Below are 19,492 nucleotides of genomic sequence, written 5' to 3'. Positions count from 1 at the left end.
TTGCAAATGAGATTCGAAATTGAGCTCCGTTGCATCCTGTTTCCATTGATCATCCTTGAGATATTTCTACAACTTGAATGGAGTCCAACTGTGGTAAATTCAATTGATTGGACATGATTTTGAAAGGCACAGACCTGTCTATATAAGGTTTCACAGTTGACAGTGCATGTCTGAGCAAAAAACAAGCCATGAGGTCAAGGAATTGTCCGTAGAGATCAAAGACAGGATTTTGTCGAGACACAGATCTGGGGAAGGGTACCAAAACATTTCTGCAGCATTGAAGGTCCTAAGATCACAGTGGCCTCCATCATTCTTAAATGGAAAAAGATTGGAACCACAAAGACTCTTCCTCGAGCTGGCCCCCCTGCCAAACTGAGCAATCAGGGGAGAAGGGCCTTGTTCAGAGAGGTGATCAAGAACCCGATGGTCACTCTGACAGAGCTCCAGAGTTCCTCTGTGGAGATGGAAGAACCTTCCATCAGGACAACCCTCTCTGCAACTCTCCACCAATCAGGTCTTTATGGTAGAGTGGCCAGACGGAAGCCACTAATCAGTAAAAGGCACATGACAGCTCACTTGGAGTTTGCCAAAAGGCAACTAAATTGTCTCAGACAATGAGAACAAGATTCTCTGATCTAATGTAACCAAGATTGAACCTTTTGGCCTGAATGCCTAGTGTCACATCTGAAGGTAACATGGCACCATCCCTACGGTGAAGCATGGTGGTGGCAGCATCATGCTGTGGGGATGTTTTTCAGCAGCAGGGACTGAGAGACTAGTCAGGATTGAGGGAAAGGTGAATGGAGCACTCAGGACCTCAGACTGGGGGCGAAGATTCCCCTTCCAACAGGACAACAACCCTAAGCACACAGACAAGACAACGCAGGAGTGGCTTCGAGACAAGTCTCTGATTGTCCTTGAGTGGCCCGGACTTGAACCCGATCAAACATCTCTGGAGAGACCTGAAAATAGCTGTGTAGCGACACTCCCCATCCAATCTAACAGAGCTTGAGAGGATCTGCAGAGAAGAATTGGAGAAACTCCCCAAATGTGCCAAGCTTGTAGCGTCATACCCAAGAAGACTCGAGGCTGTAATCGCTGCCAAAGGGTGCTTCAACAAGGTACTGAATAAAGGATCTGGTACTTATGTAAATGTCATATTTCACTAGATTTTTAAAAATACATTTGCAAACATTTCTTAAAACCTGTTTTTGCTTTGTCATTATGGGGTATTGTGTGTAGATTGAGAGAGAGAGATAGAGAAACGTTTTACTTTAGTCGGACACAGCCCTAGGAGAAACGCACACTGAACCCAACAACAAAGGTTGGAAGACAAATGTCCTCTTCCTCGATGCTGCTGCCAGAGTGTGTGCGTGTGTGTGGATAACATACTGAGTGTGCGCGCGCTTGTGTGCTCACTAGACCAGATCATTCTCTCACCTCTCAAACCAGTCAGCATAAAAACTACCTTGACACATCGTGAATGGTTTGGCTCTGTGTTTGAAGGTTGAAGGGCTTGGTCAGGGCGTACGACATTGTATACTTCTCTCTTATGAAAGATTGAACTTAACTCCATTGTTAGGTTATAGAGTAGTCCTCGCTCTCATCCTCTCTCCCTCTCTCCCTCTCTCTGGGAAGGTTGAGGGGTAGATGGAAGGATTATTGCCTACTTCCTTCAATTCATCGTGAGGTGACTTGAGGTTATAGAGTAGCTGTTGGGCAAACTCTGCTCGCGTGTGTGTGCGTGCGTGTGTGCGTGTACCGCCAAGTGAGAGTCTGATTATGTCTGTGAAGTGGTTCCCACCTCCTGTGAGTCGAACTCGGTGACTGTGTTAGTCTGTGTGTCTACCCCAAGAGTGTGTTTTCGGACTTGTGTGTGTTTGTACCGTATGACCTTAGGGCTGGGAATTGCCAGGGACCTCACACCATTTCAAACATTTTAAAACAATCTGTAGTTTTGGCGCAGGTACAGCAGATTTAGGGCTAGCTAATGTTAACTACCTAGCAATTTTTTTACTAATAGGTACTTGGAGTCAGAGTATCAATATAAAATTGCAAAAAATAATATTGCGATTCTCTACTGTAGGGATGAGGGGAAAAATCCATATCTGACGTGTGTGCTCTCTCCATCTCCTCCTGCAGGTTAATCTGTACTCCATGTGCTGGGCTGTGTCCTAAGGTGTGTATGGGCCAGAAGATGGTGGACTCTGTGACAGCAGCACAGGCTCTGAGAGGATGCACCGTGCTCAACGGCAGCATGGAAATCAACCTCAGAGGGGGAAGTGAGTATTCTGAGCCCTTGTCTAATTTACAAGTATATGTGTGTGTCATTATGTCACCCCTGCTTGTAACCAAAGTTCCTTCTAAGTTAATAATCATTTGATTGTGTGCGTGTGTAGATAACATAGCAGCAGAGCTGGAGGCTAACCTTGGTCAGTTGGAGGAGATAACAGGGTATCTGACTGTCCGGCGCTCCTACGCCCTCGTCTCTCTCTCCTTCCTCCGCAAACTACAGGTCATCAGAGGGGACACACTGATAGACGGGTTAGTTGACTTTCCTTCTCGTCCTCTTCCTCCAACTTTCTTCTTCCAAGCCCTGCAGTTCGCTTCTTTCTCTTTCTGCTCCTCTTACTCCTCCTCCTCCTCCTCCTCCTCTCATATTCTAAACTATATCTGTCAGTAATACTTAAAATACACTTAAAAATACATCAGTATAATGTGTCTGTCAGGGTTGGGGTCAATTCCAGTCAATTCAGAAAGTACACAGGAATTCCAATTCCAATTATATTTAATGAATTGGAATTTGGTTTACTTTCTGAATTGACTTGAATTTGAATGGAATTGACCCCAACCCTGGTGTCTGTTTCTTCCCCAGGGGTTACTCGTTCTATGCGTTAGACAACCAGAACCTGCGTCAGCTGTGGGACTGGAACAAACACAACCTGACCATCCTCCAGGGACGCATGTTCTTTCAACTCAACATTAAGCTCTGCATGTCAGAGATCCGCAAGATGGAGGAGGTGACAGGCACCAAAGACAGACAGCACAAGAACGACATCGTATCCAAGACCAATGGAGACCAGGCCTCCTGTAAGGAGCATACAGTCTTGAGTACACACACGCATGAATGCCAACACACAAATTTGCAGAGATGAACACACTTTATATATATATATATATATATATATATATTATATGTTTTTTTTATTTGAGTCATTTAGCAGACATTCTTATCCAGATCAACTTACAGGAGCAGTTAGTGTTAAGTGTCTTGCTCAAGGGCACATCAGCAGATTTTCACCTAGTCGGCTCGGGGATTCAAACCAGCGACCTTTTTCATCACTGGCCCAACGCTCTAGCCGCAAGGCTACCTGCCGCCCCACACACATGCTTGTGCACACACACGTACGTATGTCTGTGGTGTGTCACAGACCTAGGATAGTGTAGTACTGACCATATCGTGTGTGTGTGTGTGTGACTCTCAGGTGAGAACCAGGAGTTAAGGTTCACTCAGGTGCGTGCCACACATGATAAGATCGTGATCAGGTGGGAACCGTTCTGGCCTCCTGACTTCAGAGACCTGCTGGGCTTCATGCTCTTCTACAAGGAAGCGTAAGTACACACGTTTGTGTGTGTGTGTGTCGGACATGACTGTGCCATCTGAAATAATTTTTCAGAAGGGCAGCTGGAGTCCAAAGCCCTCAAGTTACTTTTGGGAATGAGCAGTTTCCAGAGAAGTGGAGTTTTAATTGTATCAGTACACTATGGGCCACAAACAGTCGTCCCTAGGAACTTAATACCATTTAACCACTTCCTTTCTGAAGAACTTTGCAGAATATTCAATGTAGTCTGGAGCCTAGTACAATTCCTCCTTTCTAAGGACCTTTTTGGAGCAGTATGTGTGTCTCCTTATTTCTTATCTATGCTATTCTGTGTCTCTCCCCTCTCCCAGGCCCTACCGCAACGTGACAGAGTTTGACGGCCAGGACGCGTGTGGTTCTAACTGGGTAATAGTTGACCTGGATCCTCCAGCCCGGGCTACAGAGGGCAACCCACAGGTGGAGCCAGGTGACGTTTCATTCTCTTCTGTATTGGAAAGGATAGATGCCTGTACACTGTCAACATCTTGGGGGAAATCCAAAATGGAGGTTTGGATGCAGAAATATTATGTTTATTAAGACATGATTCCCCAAAATGTGCATAAATAAAAATGGACAAAAACAATGGTTTCGGTTGATTAAAGGTAGACTCAGCAATATGACGTAGCTGCAGAAAGTAAAGAGTATAAGTGGGTCAATTTCCACAACAACTAAGAGCGTTGAAGTGAGAGGCTCAACTTCTCCTATGTTTTGGTGCCCTGGCTACCATGCTGTAACAGCATGAACTCTTGCACGTGCGATGATGCTGTGTGTGACTGTGTGAGGGCGAAGTCTTGCATTTAGCTGAGTCTATCTTTAATCCATCATGAGTGTCACCTGTCTGTCAATCTGTCTAACAACTATACAGAATGGATGGACGGTTAAATTATTTTAGCTGCTTAGCCATTCATATTTGACAACTTTCAGCATACAGTACAGGTACATACGGGTCACTGTAGTAGAAAGGAAGGAACAACCAGTGTTTTGCTCAATAGTGTCCGTGCTGCAACATCCTAGTAATATTGTTCCAGGTACCCCGATTCACTGTAGTAGCAAGGTAAGAACAACAAGTGTTTCGCTCAATAGTGTCCGTGCTGCAACATGTACCAATACTATTGTTCCTTCCAGGTACCCTGATCTTGTCTTTGAAGCCCTGGACGCAGTATGCCATCATGGTCAAGACCCAGCTCTCTGCCTCTGATGAACACCAGGTCCTCGGGGCAAAGAGCAAGATCATCTACGTCAGGACCAACGCCACCAGTAAGAGCCCTTATTGAGATATTGGCTACCTCTCAAATTGCACCCTATTTCCTATATAGTGCACTACTTCTGACCATTATGGACCCTGGTCGAAAGTAGTACACCATATAAGGAATAGGGTGACATTTGTGATGCAACCATACAGTTCTTCATTCAATTCTGTGAGTAAGACTCCTCATTCTCTCTGGTGATCTCAAGCCCTCACCCCCCAACCCCTTAATCAGACCAACTGGTGAGTGGACTATCCAATATATTAATTGGCTAGCAGGTTCTCCAGAGTCAAAGGTAGGATTTGACCACCCCTGGTTAGGATAAGTGGTATAAGAGCTACAGTAGCTGGTAGATTGGCTGTTGTCCTCTGCCTCACCTCGACTGTTAGCTGAGGTGTGTCATAGCTAATGGCACGAGAACAGGGAAGAGGAAGGAAATGATGATGAGACAGGAGTGCTACTTGTACCTCCCAGTCTCATTGTGTCTCTGCTTTGTGCCCAATGTCTGAAGTCACACAAGCTGAGGTCATGAATCTGATGTCACCCTGTGTGTGTGTGTGTGTGTGTGTGTGTCTGTCTGTGTATGTGTGTCACCCTGCGTGCATTTAGATCTCCCTGTGTGTGTGTGTCACTGTGTGTGTCACTGTGTGTGTCTCCAGAGGACAGGCTGTGATTTAGGGTTGAACACAGACAGGTGTCTAAGTTAGTCTGACTGGCTTCCTTTGTACTTGTTGTGCGTTGTCTCCTTCCTTCCTGATAAACCACATTACAGTGCCGCGTGTGAGGCCACAGTTGGCACACAGCCATCGGAGGCGGGCAGGCATGTCAAGGGTGTTCTAGTTGCAGTTCAAACAGTGTTCTACTGTAATTACAGTTTCACCGTTCTCGTCTCTAGCCTGGTCCCGCATCTGTTTCCGCTTTATTAAGTCCTTGTCACTCATTGTCACGTTATGTTTGGCTGGCATCCAGGCTACCTCTGTCTCTCTGTCTTTGTGGAGGTTGAACCGAACCTGGGTTCACCCCGTCTTGTGTCATGACTCCATCAACCACACATACCTCTAGGAGAAGCTTTCATTAAACATGATCTTTGTTCTCTAAAGTCATAGCAGCTGGCACAGCACTATCGACAAGCTGGCTGGAGGGTGGCGTGCATTCTCCATGGTGTTCTGGTTTTTCTAGTTTCACCCACCTCGCCTGTCAGGCACCTGTCCTGTGTCACGACTCCGTCACCCCCACAAACGCTCACACACACACCTCGAGAGGAGAATTTGTCATTAGACTTACTGTTCATTGTTCTCTAACAGAGTCTGACAATGTGGTCTGACCTGTACCCTGTAGGTGTCACCACCATCATCATCAGTCACAGACCGAATGTCATCACACACCGGTACAGACAGTGATGCCTGGTACTCTCTGTCCTGTCAGTCACTCACCCTGAGGTTTTTACCCCTCCCCCTTCCACTGCTGATACATACACTATAGTTATTTAGAAATAAGCATATCGAACACTGAACCTTTTTGTTGGTTATCATATTGTTATTTGACTAAATAAAGGGGAGTTCATGTCTGGGCATTGACTTACGCAGGACTGCTGGTGCTCAATCCTCCCCAGTAGTTAGTTGATTGGTTATTTGGCCCGAGTACACTCAGTCTAAAATTCTTCAATGGTTAGCAAGGAAGAATGAGTACATAGCAGCAGTGTACAGACCTCAAGGCCACGATTTGAATACCCCTGCACTAACAGAATTGAGTTGGTTTATATCATAGACCAGGGATATTCAAATCTGATTCTGGACCTTTTTTTTTACCTGGTAGTTAATTGCACTCACCTGATGTCCCAAGTTTGAATCGGTCTCAGATTCGAAGGCAGGTGTATGAAAATCAGCAGTGGAATTGGACATCAGGTCCAGATTTGAGTTTCTCTGTCATAGACATTAGTAACCCGTATGGTATGTATCTGTGTTCTCCCCCAGAACCATCCGTGCCCCTGGACCCCATCTCATCATCTAACTCGTCCTCTCAGATCATCCTGAAGTGGAAGCCCCCAACGGACCCCAACGGCAACATCACTCACTACCTGGTGTACTGTCAGCAGCAGCCTGAGGCCAGCGAGCTCTACAAGTTTGACTACTGTCAGAAAGGTGTGTTTTAGAGAGACTGTTCTATTCTGTTTTACAAATGTAACTTCAGTCAGAAAGGTGGTTCATAGGCATCATGTATACTGAACAAAAATAGAAATGCAACATGCAACAATTTCATTGATTTTCAGCTCATGAAACATGGGACCAACACTATACATGTTGTGTTTATATTTTTGTTCAGTATAGTTATGCAACTATCATTAGTTTGACAACTGCCAGAAAGGTGAGTGTGAGTGTCTTCTTCGGTGGAATATTCTACTCTATTGGACTACTGCCAGAAAGGTGAGTGTGAGTGTCTTCTTCGGTGGAATATTCTACTCTATTGGACTACTGCCAGAAAGGTGAGTGTGAGTGTCTTCTTCGGTGGAATATTCTACTCTATTGGACTACTGCCAGAAAGGTGAGTGTGAGTGTCTTCTTCGGTGGAATATTCTACTCTATTGGACTACTGCCAGAAAGGCAGTGTTTTCCATAAGCGTCTAAATAGCTGATAACAGATTAATTGTAAGCTACTTTTTCCACATCATTAATTAACTAAGTTTCTTTTCATTTAAAACTTTTAAATCGCAAGTCAGAAGAGTCTGTATAGGCTTCTCCCGAACGATATGCATAATCTAGTGATCTATTGGTAGGACAGGTACCTGTCAGTCACAAAGTGAGCGATGACAGAGAAACCGCTGGTTTGTCAGTCTGCTGTCTGTCCCGCCTCGCCGATACCTGTGTTATTTTTGTACACCGTGGTTGGCTGCAGTCAAATGTATTTTCATGGGGGAGGGAGACCATGATGTTTCTTCATTGTCTCCTGTGAGTGAATTTACACTTCCCATGTAATGTAAGTGGTAACGATGAGTTGAAATCCACTTAATTATTGTTATAATGTCCATGGTATCGCATCGGAACAAGTAAACCAAAGAGCTTGTTTGTATTTTCCTCGGATTCTAAACCCGTGAAGACTTGTCAGTGACTGCTAAAGTGACTTGTCAGTGTAGCCTAGTGATGAGTTGTTCTGTTTGATCGGATTTGTTAGGGGCACGGAACCAGAACGCATCGGTTTGAGGGACGTTCATTTGGCTCCCTAATTTGCGTAATGATAGGCTACTACTGCTTTTTGCCGATTATCTGCAGATAAATTATGAAAACATTCAATGATTATGTTGAACACTCACTGCAGGAACAATTGGTAGTGATAAAAGAAAATGGATTGAAGTTTATAAAAGCTAATGTCATGATACATCTTGGCCATGTTCTGTTATAATCTCCACCCGGCACAGCCAGAAGAGGACTGGCCACCCCACATAGCCTGGTTCCTCTCTAGGTTTCTTCCTAGGTTTTGGCCTTTCTAGGGAGTTTTTCCTAGCCACCGTGCTTCTACACCTGCATTGCTTGCTGTTTGGGGTTTTAGGCTGGGTTTCTGTACAGCACTTTGAGATATCAGCTGATGTACGAAGGGCTATATAAATAAATTTGATTTGATTTGATACATATATGGTATTATTAAAGATAGTGAAATGGCCTACTGATTTGATTAAAGCGTTGACAATGAAGTTGTCAACTGCTGCTTTCTGTGTATTAAAGCTCATGTTTAACACCTTCATTCTTCAGTCATACCTGTAGTTCTGTTTTTTTATTTTATAAAATAATAATAATAATTCCCCCCCCCCTTTTTTTTTTCTCCACAATTTTGTGGTATCCAATTGGTAGTAGTTACAGTCTTGTCTCATCGCTGCAACTCCCGTACAGACTCGGGAGAGGCGAAGGTTGAGAGCCATGCGTCCTCCAAAACGCAACCCAACCAAGCCGCACACACTGCTTCTTGACACAGCGCCCATCCAACCCGGAAGCCAGCCGCACCAATGTGTCGGAGGAAACACCGTACACCTGGCGACCTGGTCAGCGTGCACTGCGCCCGGCCCGCCACAGGTGTCACTAGTGCGCGATGAGACAAGGACATCCCTGCCGGCCAAACCCTCCCTAACCCGGACGACGCTGGGCCAATTATGTGCCGCCCCATGGGCCTCCCTGTCGCGGCTGGCTGCGATAGAGCCTGGGCTCGAACACAGAATCTCTGGTGGCATAACTAGCACTGTGATGCAGTGCCTTAGACCACTGTGCCACTCGGGAAGCCTGTAGGTCTATTCTATTCCAACTGCTCTTAAATGCGAGTTAAACTAAGTGCACTAAGTTCAACTGATCGCTGCCCCCACCTGCCCGTCCGTCCAGCATCACTACTCTGGACGGTTCTGACTTAGAATATGTGGACAATTACAAATACATAGGTGTCTGGTTAGACTGTAAACTCTCCTTCCAGACTCACATCAAACATCTCCAATCCAAAATTAAATCTAGAATCGGCTTCCTATTTCGCAACAAAGCATCCTTCACTCATGCTGCCAAACATACCCTCGTTAAACTGACCATCCTATCGATCCTTGACTTCGGCAATGTCATTTACAAAATAGCCTCCAACACTCTACTCAGCAAATTGGATGCAGTCTATCACAGTGCCATCCGTTTTGTCACCAAAGCCCCATATACTACCCACCACTGTGACCTATATGCTGTCGTTGGCTGGCCCTTGCTTCATTTTCGCCGCCAAACCCACTGGCTCCAGGTCATCTATAAGTCTTTGCTAGGTAAAGACCCACCTTATCTCAGCTCACTGGTCACCATAGCAGCACCCACCCTTAGAACGCGCTCCAGCAGGTATATTTCACTGGTCACCCCCAAAGCCTATTCCTCCTTTGGCCGCCTTTCCTTCCAGTTCTCTGCTGCCAATGACTGGAACAAATTGCAAAAATCACTGAGCTGGAGACTCATATCTCCCTCACTAACATCAGCCGTCAGAGCAGCTCACAGATCATTGCAACTGTAAATAGCCCATCCAACTACCTCATCCCCATATTGTTATTTATTTTTTTGCTCCTTTGCACCCCAGTATCTCTACTTGCACATTCATCTTCTGCACATCTATCACCCCAGTGTTTAATTGCTAAATTGTAATTACTTCACCACTACGGCCTATTTATTGCCTTACCTCCCTAATCTTACCTCATTTGTACACACCGTATATAGATTTTTTATATTGTGTTATTTATTGACTGTACGTTTGTTTATTCCATGTGTAACTCTGTGTTGTTGTTTGTGTAGCACTGGTTTGCTTTATCTTGGCCAGGTCGCAGTTGTAAATGAGAACTTGTTCTCAGCTGGCCAACTTGGTTAAATATAGGTGAATTTTTTTTTGTAAAAATGGGCGCCGGACTTTGTATAAAAGTGGGAGTGCACAATCTGGTGGCGGGTCTTGGGTTCCTCCCCAAATTGTTTCTTAACAGGGAATCTATGTTTACATGACAGAACAACCTTTCTTCCTAGGTTTTTGACACAAACTCAATTGAAAGACTAATGTTTCGGACTACAGTGCATTCGTAAAATATTCAGACGCATTGACTTTTTCCACATTTTGTTACGTTACAGCCTTATTCTAAAATGGATTCAGTTGTTTTTTCCCCCTCAATCTACACACAATACTCTATAATAACAAAGCAAAAACAGTTTTTTAGAAATATCACATTTACGCAAGTATTCAGTCCCTTTACTCAGTATTTTGTTGAAGCACCTTTGGCAGTGGTTACAGATTCAAGTCTTTTTGGATATGATGCTACAAGCTTGGCACACCTGTATTTGGGGAGTTCCTCCCATTCTTCCCTACAGATCTTCTCAAGTTCTGTCAGGTTGGATGGGGAGCGTTGCTGCACAACTATTGTCAGGTCTCTCTAGAGATATTCGATAGGGTTCAAGTCTGGGCTCTGGCTGGGCCACTCAAGGACATTTAGAAAATTGTCCCATACCCACTCCTGTGTTGTCTTGGCTGTGTGTTTAGGGTCATTGTCCTGTTGGAAGGTGAACCTTCACCCCTGTCTGAGGTCCTGAGCACTCTGGAGCATATTTTCATCAAGGATCTCTCAACACTTTGCTCTGTTCATCTTTCCCTCGATCCTGACTGGTCACCCAGTCTATGCCAGTGACCATCGGGTTCTTAGTCACCTCCCTGACCAAGGCCCTTCTCCCCCGATTGTTCAGTTCGGCCAGGTGGCCAGCTCTAGGAATACATTTTTTGTGGTTCCAAACTTCTTCCATTTAAGAATGATGGACGCCACTCTGTTCTTGGGGACCTTCAATGCTGCAGACATTTTTTGGTATCCTTCCCCAGATTTGTGCCATGACACAATCCTGTCTCGGAGCTCTATGGACAGTTCCTTTGACCTCCTGGCTTGGTTTTCGCTCTGACATTGTACTGTCATCTGTGGGACCTTGTATAGACAGGTGTGTGCCTTTCCAAATCATGTCCAATACATTTACCCAATAAAGTTACATTTTTCAAATGATCTCTCTCAATGTCATTTGTATATTGTCCCATGAAATAATCTGAACTCTTAATCCCCATAACCTAAAAAGGCGACCTGACTGCAATTTCCCCGCGACCCCGACTTTGAATACCACTGGCCTACAATATCCAAAACAACTAACACGCTGAATTCATACATTTTCAGTCATTTTAATTGTGAAGTCTCTTCTTTTTTCTCAATAATACACCTCATTTTACCAATCTGGGAGGTAAAGTCGTTAAAGTTTTCAATGATTTAGTTGTGTATTTCGAATAGAATCAAGGCATTAGAATGTACCAGAGGCTACCAAAATAGAGCTCATTCTACAAAAGAAATTCACCCCAGTCCGGAACACCCTGGCTGGCTATGTTTTCTATGTGTTACTCCATGTACAGTGCCTTGCGAAAGTATTCGGCCCCCTTGAACTTTGCGACCTTTTGCCACATTTCAGGCTTCAAACATAAAGATATAAAACTGTATTTATTTGTGAAGAATCAACAACAAGTGGGACACAATCATGAAGTGGAACAACATTTATTGGATATTTCAAACTTTTTTAACAAATCAAAAACTGAAAAATTGGGAGTGCAAAATTATTCAGCCCCCTTAAGTTAATACTTTGTAGCGCCACCTTTTGCTGCAATTACAGCTGTAAGTCGCTTGGGGTCTGTCTCTATCAGTTTTGCACATCGAGAGACTGAAATATTTTCCCATTCCTCCTTGCAAAACAGCTCGAGCTCAGTGAGGTTGGATGGAGAGCATTTGTGAACAGCAGTTTTCAGTTCTTTCCACAGATTCTCGATTGGATTCAGGTCTGGACTTTGACTTGGCCATTCTAACCCCTGGATATGTTTATTTTTGAACCATTCCATTGTAGATTTTGCTTTATGTTTTGGATCATTGTCTTGTTGGAAGACAAATCTCCGTCCCAGTCTCAGGTCTTTTGCAGACTCCATCAGGTTTTCTTCCAGAATGGTCCTGTATTTGGCTCCATCCATCTTCCCATCAATTTTAACCATCTTCCCTGTCCCTGCTGAAGAAAAGCAGGCCCAAACCATGATGCTGCCACCACCATGTTTGACAGTGGGGATGGTGTAGTCAGGGTGATGAGCTGTGTTGCTTTTACGCCAAACATAACGTTTTGCATTGTTGCCAAAAAGTTCAATTTTGGTTTCATCTGACCAGAGCACCTTCTTCCACATGTTTGGTGTGTCTCCCAGGTGGCTTGTGGCAAACTTTAAACAACACTTTTTATGGATATCTTTAAGAAATGGCTTTCTTCTTGCCACTCTTCCATAAAGACCAGATTTGTGCAATTGACTGATTGTTGTCCTATGGACAGAGTCTCCCGCCTCAGCTGTAGATCTCTGCAGTTCATCCAGAGTGATCATGGGCCTCTTGGCTGCATCTCTGATCAGTCTTCTCCTTGTATGAGCTGAAAGTTTAGAGGGACGGCCAGGTCTTGGTAGATTTGCAGTGGTCTGATACTCCTTCCATTTCAATATTATCGCTTGCACAGTGCTCCTTGGGATGTTTAAAGCTTGGGAAATCTTTTTGTATCCAAATCCGGCTTTAAACTTCTTCACAACAGTATCTCGGACCTGCCTGGTGTGTTCCTTGTTCTTCATGATGCTCTCTGCGCTTTTAACGTACCTCTGAGACTATCACAGTGCAGGTGCATTTATACGGAGACTTGATTACACACAGGTGGATTGTATTTATCATCATTAGTCATTTAGGTCAACATTGGCTCATTCAGAGATCCTCACTGAACTTCTGGAGAGAGTTTGCTGCACTGAAAGTAAAGGGGCTGAATAATTTTGCACGCCCAATTTTTCAGTTTTTGATTTGTTAAAAGAGTTTGAAATATCCAATAAATGTCGTTCCACTTCATGATTGTGTCCCACTTGTTGTTGATTCTTCACAAAAAAATACAGTTTTATATCTTTATGTTTGAAGCCTGAAATGTGGCAAAAGGTCGCAAAGTTCAAGGGGGCCGAATACTTTCGCAAGGCACTGTACTTGGAAAACACTGTTGAAAGGTCAGGGTGTGCGAGACTGTGAAGTTCTGTGATTGAGGTGGATGGAATAGTTCTTTACCTGATTTGGCCTTCTAACAAGTGGCAGCCACTCACTCTGTGGCACACACACATGCTCTACTTTAATGTCTTCTCCTCCTCTACTCCCACTCACTCGCCCAAACAGTCAGGAGTCTAGACAACACTAGTCTGTAGGGGAATAATGTCAGAGTAGGTGTATATCAACCAGCAAAGATATTGCTGACAATTAATGACAGGCTCCCCCGGCTCTGTGTGCCTGTTTCTGTGTGCCTGTCTCTGTGCGCTTGTCTCTGTCTCCATCTTTGTCTGCCTTTCTCTGTATGTCTCCTCCTGTCTCCATCTTTGTATGTCTATTTCTCTCTCTGCCTCTCTGTGTCTCTGTCCGTCTTTGCCTCTGACTCTGTCTCTCCCTCCCTCCCTTCAGGTATGAAGCTGCCGTCACGGGTGCCCACCCAAGTGGACAGTGATGAGGAGGCCAAGTGGAACCAGACTGAGGATGAGGGGCAGGGTGGCCGCTGCTGTGCCTGTCCCAAAACAGACAAACAGCTGAAGAAGGAGGCAGAGGACTCAGAGTACCGCAAGACCTTCGAGAACTACATTCACAACGAGGTCTTCGAGCCCAAGTACGTATGACATCTACCTCAGTCAATCAATCAAGGACAAATGTCTCTATTTCTCTCTCTACCGCACCTGCTGTCTTGACCTGAATGCTCAGCTATGAAAAGCCCACTGACATTTACTCCTGAGGTGCTGACCTGTTGCACCCTCTGTAACCACTGTGATTATTATTTGACCCTGCTGGTCATCTATGAACGTTTGAACATCTTGAAGAACGATCTGGCTTTAATAGCCATATACTCTTATTATCTCCACCCGGCACAGCCAGAAGAGGACTGGCCACCCTCGGTGCCTGGTTCCTCTCTAGGTTTCTTCCTAGGTTCCTGCATTTCTAGGGAGTTTTTCCCAGCCACTGTGCTTCTACATCTGCATTGCTTGCTCTTGGGGGTTTTAGGCTGGGCTTCTGTATAAGCCCTTTGTGACAACTGCTGATGTAAAAAGGACTTTATATAATCCATTTGATTGATATTGATTGATTGACAAATCAATCAGTCAAAGTCTTTATTGTATAAATTATAATTTGTTAATTGTGTAATCAGGGTACAAAAGAACCAGCATACATAACATAACATAACATAACATAACACATCATGTACACACACTAGAGGTCAACCGATCGGCATGGCCAATAAATTAGGGTCGATTTCAAGTTTTCATTACAATCGGTATCGGCCTGTTTAGCGCTGCCAGAGCCTTCCTCCTCTCCAGGGCTGCCGGAGTCTCCCGCCTGTTTAGCGCTGCCAGAGCCTTCCTCCTCTCCAGCGCTGCTGGAGTCTCCCGCCTGTCTAGCGCTATCAGAGCCTTCCTCCTCTCCAGCGCTGCCGGAGTCTCCCGCCTGTTTAGCGCTGCCAGAGCCTTCCTCCTCTCCAGCGCTGCCGGAGTCTCCCGCCTGTTTAGCGCTGCCAGAGTCTCCTGCCTGTTCAGCGCAGCCAGAGCTGCTAATCTGCATGGAGCAGCCAGAGCTGCCAGTCTGCATGGAGCAGCCAGAGATGCCAGTCTGCATGGAGCTGCCAGTCTGCATGGAGCAGCCAGAGCTGCCAGTCTGCATGGAGCAGCCAGTCTGCATGGAGCAGCCAGAACTGCCAGTCTGCATGGAGCAGTCAGAGCTGCCAGTCTGCATGGAGCAGTCAGAGCTGCCAATCTGCATGGAGCAGTCAGAGCAGAGCTGCCAGTCTGCATGGAGCAGCCAGTCTGCATGGAGCAGTCAGAGCTGCCAGTCTGCATGGAGCAGTCAGAGCTGCCAGTCTGCATGGAGCAACCAGAGCTGCCAGTCTGCATGGAGCAACCAGAGCTGCCAGTCTGCATGGAGCAGCCAGAGCTGCCAGTCTGCATGGAGCAGCTAGAGCCGCCAGGATCCGCCAGTCAGCCAGGATCCGCCAGTCAGCCATGATCTTCCAGATCCGCCATTCAGCCAGGATCCGCCATTCAGCCAGGATCCGCCATTCAGCCAGGATCCGCCAGTCAGCCAGGATCTGCCGGAACCGCCAGCTAGCCAGGATCTGCCAGAGCCAACTACCTGCCTGAGCTTCCTCTCAGTGCTGGGCTTCCTCTCAGTGCTGGGCTTCCCCTCAGTGCTGAGCTTCCCCTCAGTGCCGAGCTTCCCCCCCTCAGTGCCGAGCTTCCCCTCAGTGCCGAGCTTCCCCTCAGTGCCGAGCTTCCCCTCAGTCCCGAGCTTCCCCTCAGTCCCGAGCTTCCCCTCAGTCCCGAGCTTCCCCTCAGTCCCGAGCTTCCCCTCAGTCAGTCCAGTCCCGAGCTTCTACCTCAGTCCCGAGCTGCCCCTCAGTCCAGTGGGGTCCTTGGTGAGGGTTATTAGGCCAATGTCGGCGGCGAGGGTCGCCAATCAAAGGACGCGTTACAGGGGGACTAAGACTTGGTTGGAGTGGGGTCCACGTCCCGAGCCGGAGCCGCCACCGTGGACAGACGCCCACCCGGACCCTCCCCTATGGGTTTAGTGTGCGGCCGGGAGTCCGCACCTTGGGGGTTCTGTCACGCCCTGATCTTAGTATTTTGTGTTTTCTATATTTATTTGGTCAGGCCAGGGTGTGACATGGGTTTATTTTGTGTTGTGTTTATGTATGGGGGTTTTTCGTAGGTTTTGGGATTGTGGCTTAGTGGGGTGTTCTAGCAAAGTCTATGGTTGCCTGAGGCGGTTCTCAATCAGAGGCAGGTGATTCTCGTTGTCTCTGATTGGGAACCATATTTAGGCAGCCATATTCTTTGAGTGTTTTGTGGGTGATTGTTCCTGTCTCTGTGTTAGTTGTCACCAGATAGGCTGTTTAGGTTTTCACGTTCCGTTTGTTGTTTTTGTATTGATCGTGTTTTTTCGTTATTAAACATGTATCTAACTTACCACGCTGCATTTTGGTCCGACTCTCCTTCGACGGAAGAAAACCGTAACAATAATGGTGTGATATATATAGCAAATAGTTGTTATAATAAAATAAATGATTGATTTGATTAATTAATTGATTATCCCTCATTCCCTCCAAGACCAAGACAGCGCCGCTCCGCCGTGGGCGTAGCCAATCAGACGCTACCGTCATTCGCGGCGACGCCCACCACCCTGTCCGACGGTTTCGCCACCCGCAGCCCAGACAGTGACGATGCAAATGGTGTGGAGAGCACTAAAATCCAGCTGACAGTGTTTTCCAAGGAGTCTACGGTCATCTCTGGCCTCCGACACTTTACCTCGTACCAGATCGATGTGCTGGCCTGCAACCACCCCACAGACCCCTCACGCTGCAGTATGGCAGCCTTCGTCTCAGCTCGCACCATGCCTGAGGGTGAGGCTATCTACATACTAGTACACTACACATACACGCACACCCACTACTTAAAGCGATACTTTGGTAATGAGGCCTTTTATCTACTTTCCCAGAGTTAGATGAACTCATGGATTCCATTTTGATGTCTCTGTGTCCAGTATGAAGAAAGTTGGACGTAGTTTCGCAAGCCAATGCTAACTAGCGTTAACGCAATGACTGGAAGTCCGTGGTATCTGCTTGCATAAAAAGTGAATTCGACTCTGGGGAAGTAGAAAAAGGCCCTCATTACCAAAATCCCAAAGTATCCCTTTAAGAAACCACTATAAGAAGTAATAAACCAAAGTATCCCTTTAAGAAACCACTGTAAGAAGTAATAAACCAGTTTAACATGATGATTTCTTGTCTACCTTTGCACAGTAGACCAAGGATGTTTGTAGTAGTAGGATAGTAATGAGGCCATTTTAAAACCTTGTGTATCCTGTCTACAGACAAAGCAGATGACATAGTGGGGCCCATCAGCTATGACGTGACTGAGTACACAGTTCATATTAAGTGGCTTGAGCCTAATGCCCCCAACGGCATGATCATCCTGTATGAAGTCAACTATAAGAGACTGGGAGACACAGAGGTGAGAGCTCTCATACATGACACACAGGCACATAAGCAGACACGCATACACACACGTATGCAAACACACACAGGTACGCAAGCATAAACACACACACAAGCAGGCGCATGCATGCACGCACACACAAACAGACAAATACTGAACACTGGATGTGCCCTATAGTCTCACTTAATATAATACAGTCTCTCTGTGCTCTCATTTAGTGAATAGGACCGTTAATGGAAAAGTAATAATAGCCCGATGTTGCATCAGCGCTGTGTTTTAGTTACCATGGAAACGCTGCAAAGGCCATAGTCATCACTGATGTTGAAAACAACATAATCACTCCGGTGGTTCTCAAATAATAGTTATTGCACAAACATGTTTTTCTCAAATCAGGTCATTAGTTTTATTATTGGCTGGCTTATATGCAATGATTTCAAAACACATCTGATTCACACAAACATTCTATTCTATTTGCTCCCAATCTTAAGTCTATTATTAGGCATGGCCTGTTGTATCAATTCCTCTTCTCAATCAATCAACAAAAAATATATATCTTAAGTGGCTTATTCAGCCCTTCTCCTGTCCCCTCCAATTCCTCTCTTACAACGCAGATAAATGAAAATAAAGTGTGTGTTTGTTCTAGGAGCTGCACCACTGTGTGTCCAGGAAGATGTACCAGCAGTCAGAGGGCTGCAAGCTGAGAGTGGTGCATCCTGGGAATTATACCGTGAGGATCCGAGCCACCTCGCTGGCAGGAAACGGCTCCTGGACTGACCCCACACACTTCTACGTAGAAGACCTGCGTAAGAGACATACACACACACCACAGACCGCTTGACCAATCAGTGAATCAATCAAATATAAGTTGTATATACAGCTTTTACATTAGCAGTACCAGAAACCTGGCCTAAATCTCCTAAACATATTAGAGCACAGCGAGGCACAGTAAAATTAAGAAAATAATTGTATGTGACCAAAACTGACTTTTTCCATGGCGATGTGTTTTTAGGGGTGGATCCATCCAACATGTTGAAGATTATCATTGGTTCAGTCATTTTTATCGTTTTGCTGATACTGATGACAGCGGGAGGATTCCTCATGTTCAAGAAGAAGTGAGTATTATGCTTACTACACATCTATCTTATTACAGCCAACCCGACTGTCTATGAAAGAATCGGCCTGGTGTGTAGTCTGTTGTTCAAGAAAAGGTACATAGTGTTACAAAGCTTCTCTCCTGACTAGTTGGATTACACCAGTAGTATTTATAGGCTTTTGTTACAGCCCAACACTAACACATGACTCAACTAATAGTGGTCTAAATTTCCATTTGATTTCATTCAAGTTGGCTGGATGTCCTTTGGGTGGGGGACCGACCATTCTTCATATCAAACTTTATTTGCCACATGCGCCGAATACAACAAGTGTAGACTTTACCGTGAAATGCTTACTTACAAGCCTTGATACACACTGGAAACGTTTGAGCGTAAAAAACCCAGCAGCGTTGCAGTTCTTGAAACAAACCGGTGCATCCTGGCACCTACTACCATACCCCGTTCAAAGACACTTCAATCTTTTGTCTTGCCCATTCACCCTCTGAATGCCACACATACACAATCCATGTCTCAATTGTCTCGAGGTTTAAAAATCCTTAACCTGTCTCCTCCCCTTCATCTACACTGATGGATGTGGATTTAACAAGTGGCATCAATAATGGATCATAGCTTTCATCTGGTCAGTCTGTCATGTTTTGGGCACTCAAGTGTATAATCATGATATATTATTAACCCCTACCTCCTTGTGTTCCCTCAAGGCAAACCCAGGGCCCCTCTGGACCCCTCTACACATCCTCCAACCCAGAGTACCTTAGTGCTGCTGACAGTAAGGACACATTATAATAATATTCTTTGTTCTCAGCTGACCTTTGTGAATACACCTGTTTAAAAGCGCAGCTGACTGGATTTTGATGTTCAAACTAGTATACCATGTAAATAGACAACTGACACATACTAGCTGTCACAACATTAG

General features: G+C 45.4%; 1 protein-coding gene across 1 annotated transcript in view; it reads left to right on the top strand.

Moving 5' to 3' along the window:
• Window positions 1–19,492, top strand: part of LOC112226585 (insulin receptor) — a 67,624-nt gene that overhangs the window by 33,662 nt on the left and 14,470 nt on the right. The window contains exons 4-16 of the mRNA XM_024391007.2: window positions 2,143–2,282; window positions 2,400–2,544; window positions 2,876–3,090; window positions 3,486–3,612; window positions 3,953–4,068; window positions 4,767–4,898; window positions 6,862–7,029; window positions 13,896–14,094; window positions 16,580–16,872; window positions 17,343–17,482; window positions 18,111–18,270; window positions 18,477–18,579; window positions 19,278–19,345. Of these exons, the coding sequence (XP_024246775.2) occupies window positions 2,143–2,282; window positions 2,400–2,544; window positions 2,876–3,090; window positions 3,486–3,612; window positions 3,953–4,068; window positions 4,767–4,898; window positions 6,862–7,029; window positions 13,896–14,094; window positions 16,580–16,872; window positions 17,343–17,482; window positions 18,111–18,270; window positions 18,477–18,579; window positions 19,278–19,345 (2,006 nt within the window). The remainder of the gene's footprint in view (window positions 1–2,142; window positions 2,283–2,399; window positions 2,545–2,875; window positions 3,091–3,485; window positions 3,613–3,952; window positions 4,069–4,766; window positions 4,899–6,861; window positions 7,030–13,895; window positions 14,095–16,579; window positions 16,873–17,342; window positions 17,483–18,110; window positions 18,271–18,476; window positions 18,580–19,277; window positions 19,346–19,492) is intronic.

Source organism: Oncorhynchus tshawytscha, linkage group LG28, assembly GCF_018296145.1.
Source record: "Oncorhynchus tshawytscha isolate Ot180627B linkage group LG28, Otsh_v2.0, whole genome shotgun sequence".
NCBI lineage: Eukaryota > Metazoa > Chordata > Actinopteri > Salmoniformes > Salmonidae > Oncorhynchus > Oncorhynchus tshawytscha.
The sequence above is the reverse complement of the archived record's forward strand: the minus strand, read 5'-3'. Positions and strand labels throughout refer to the sequence as shown.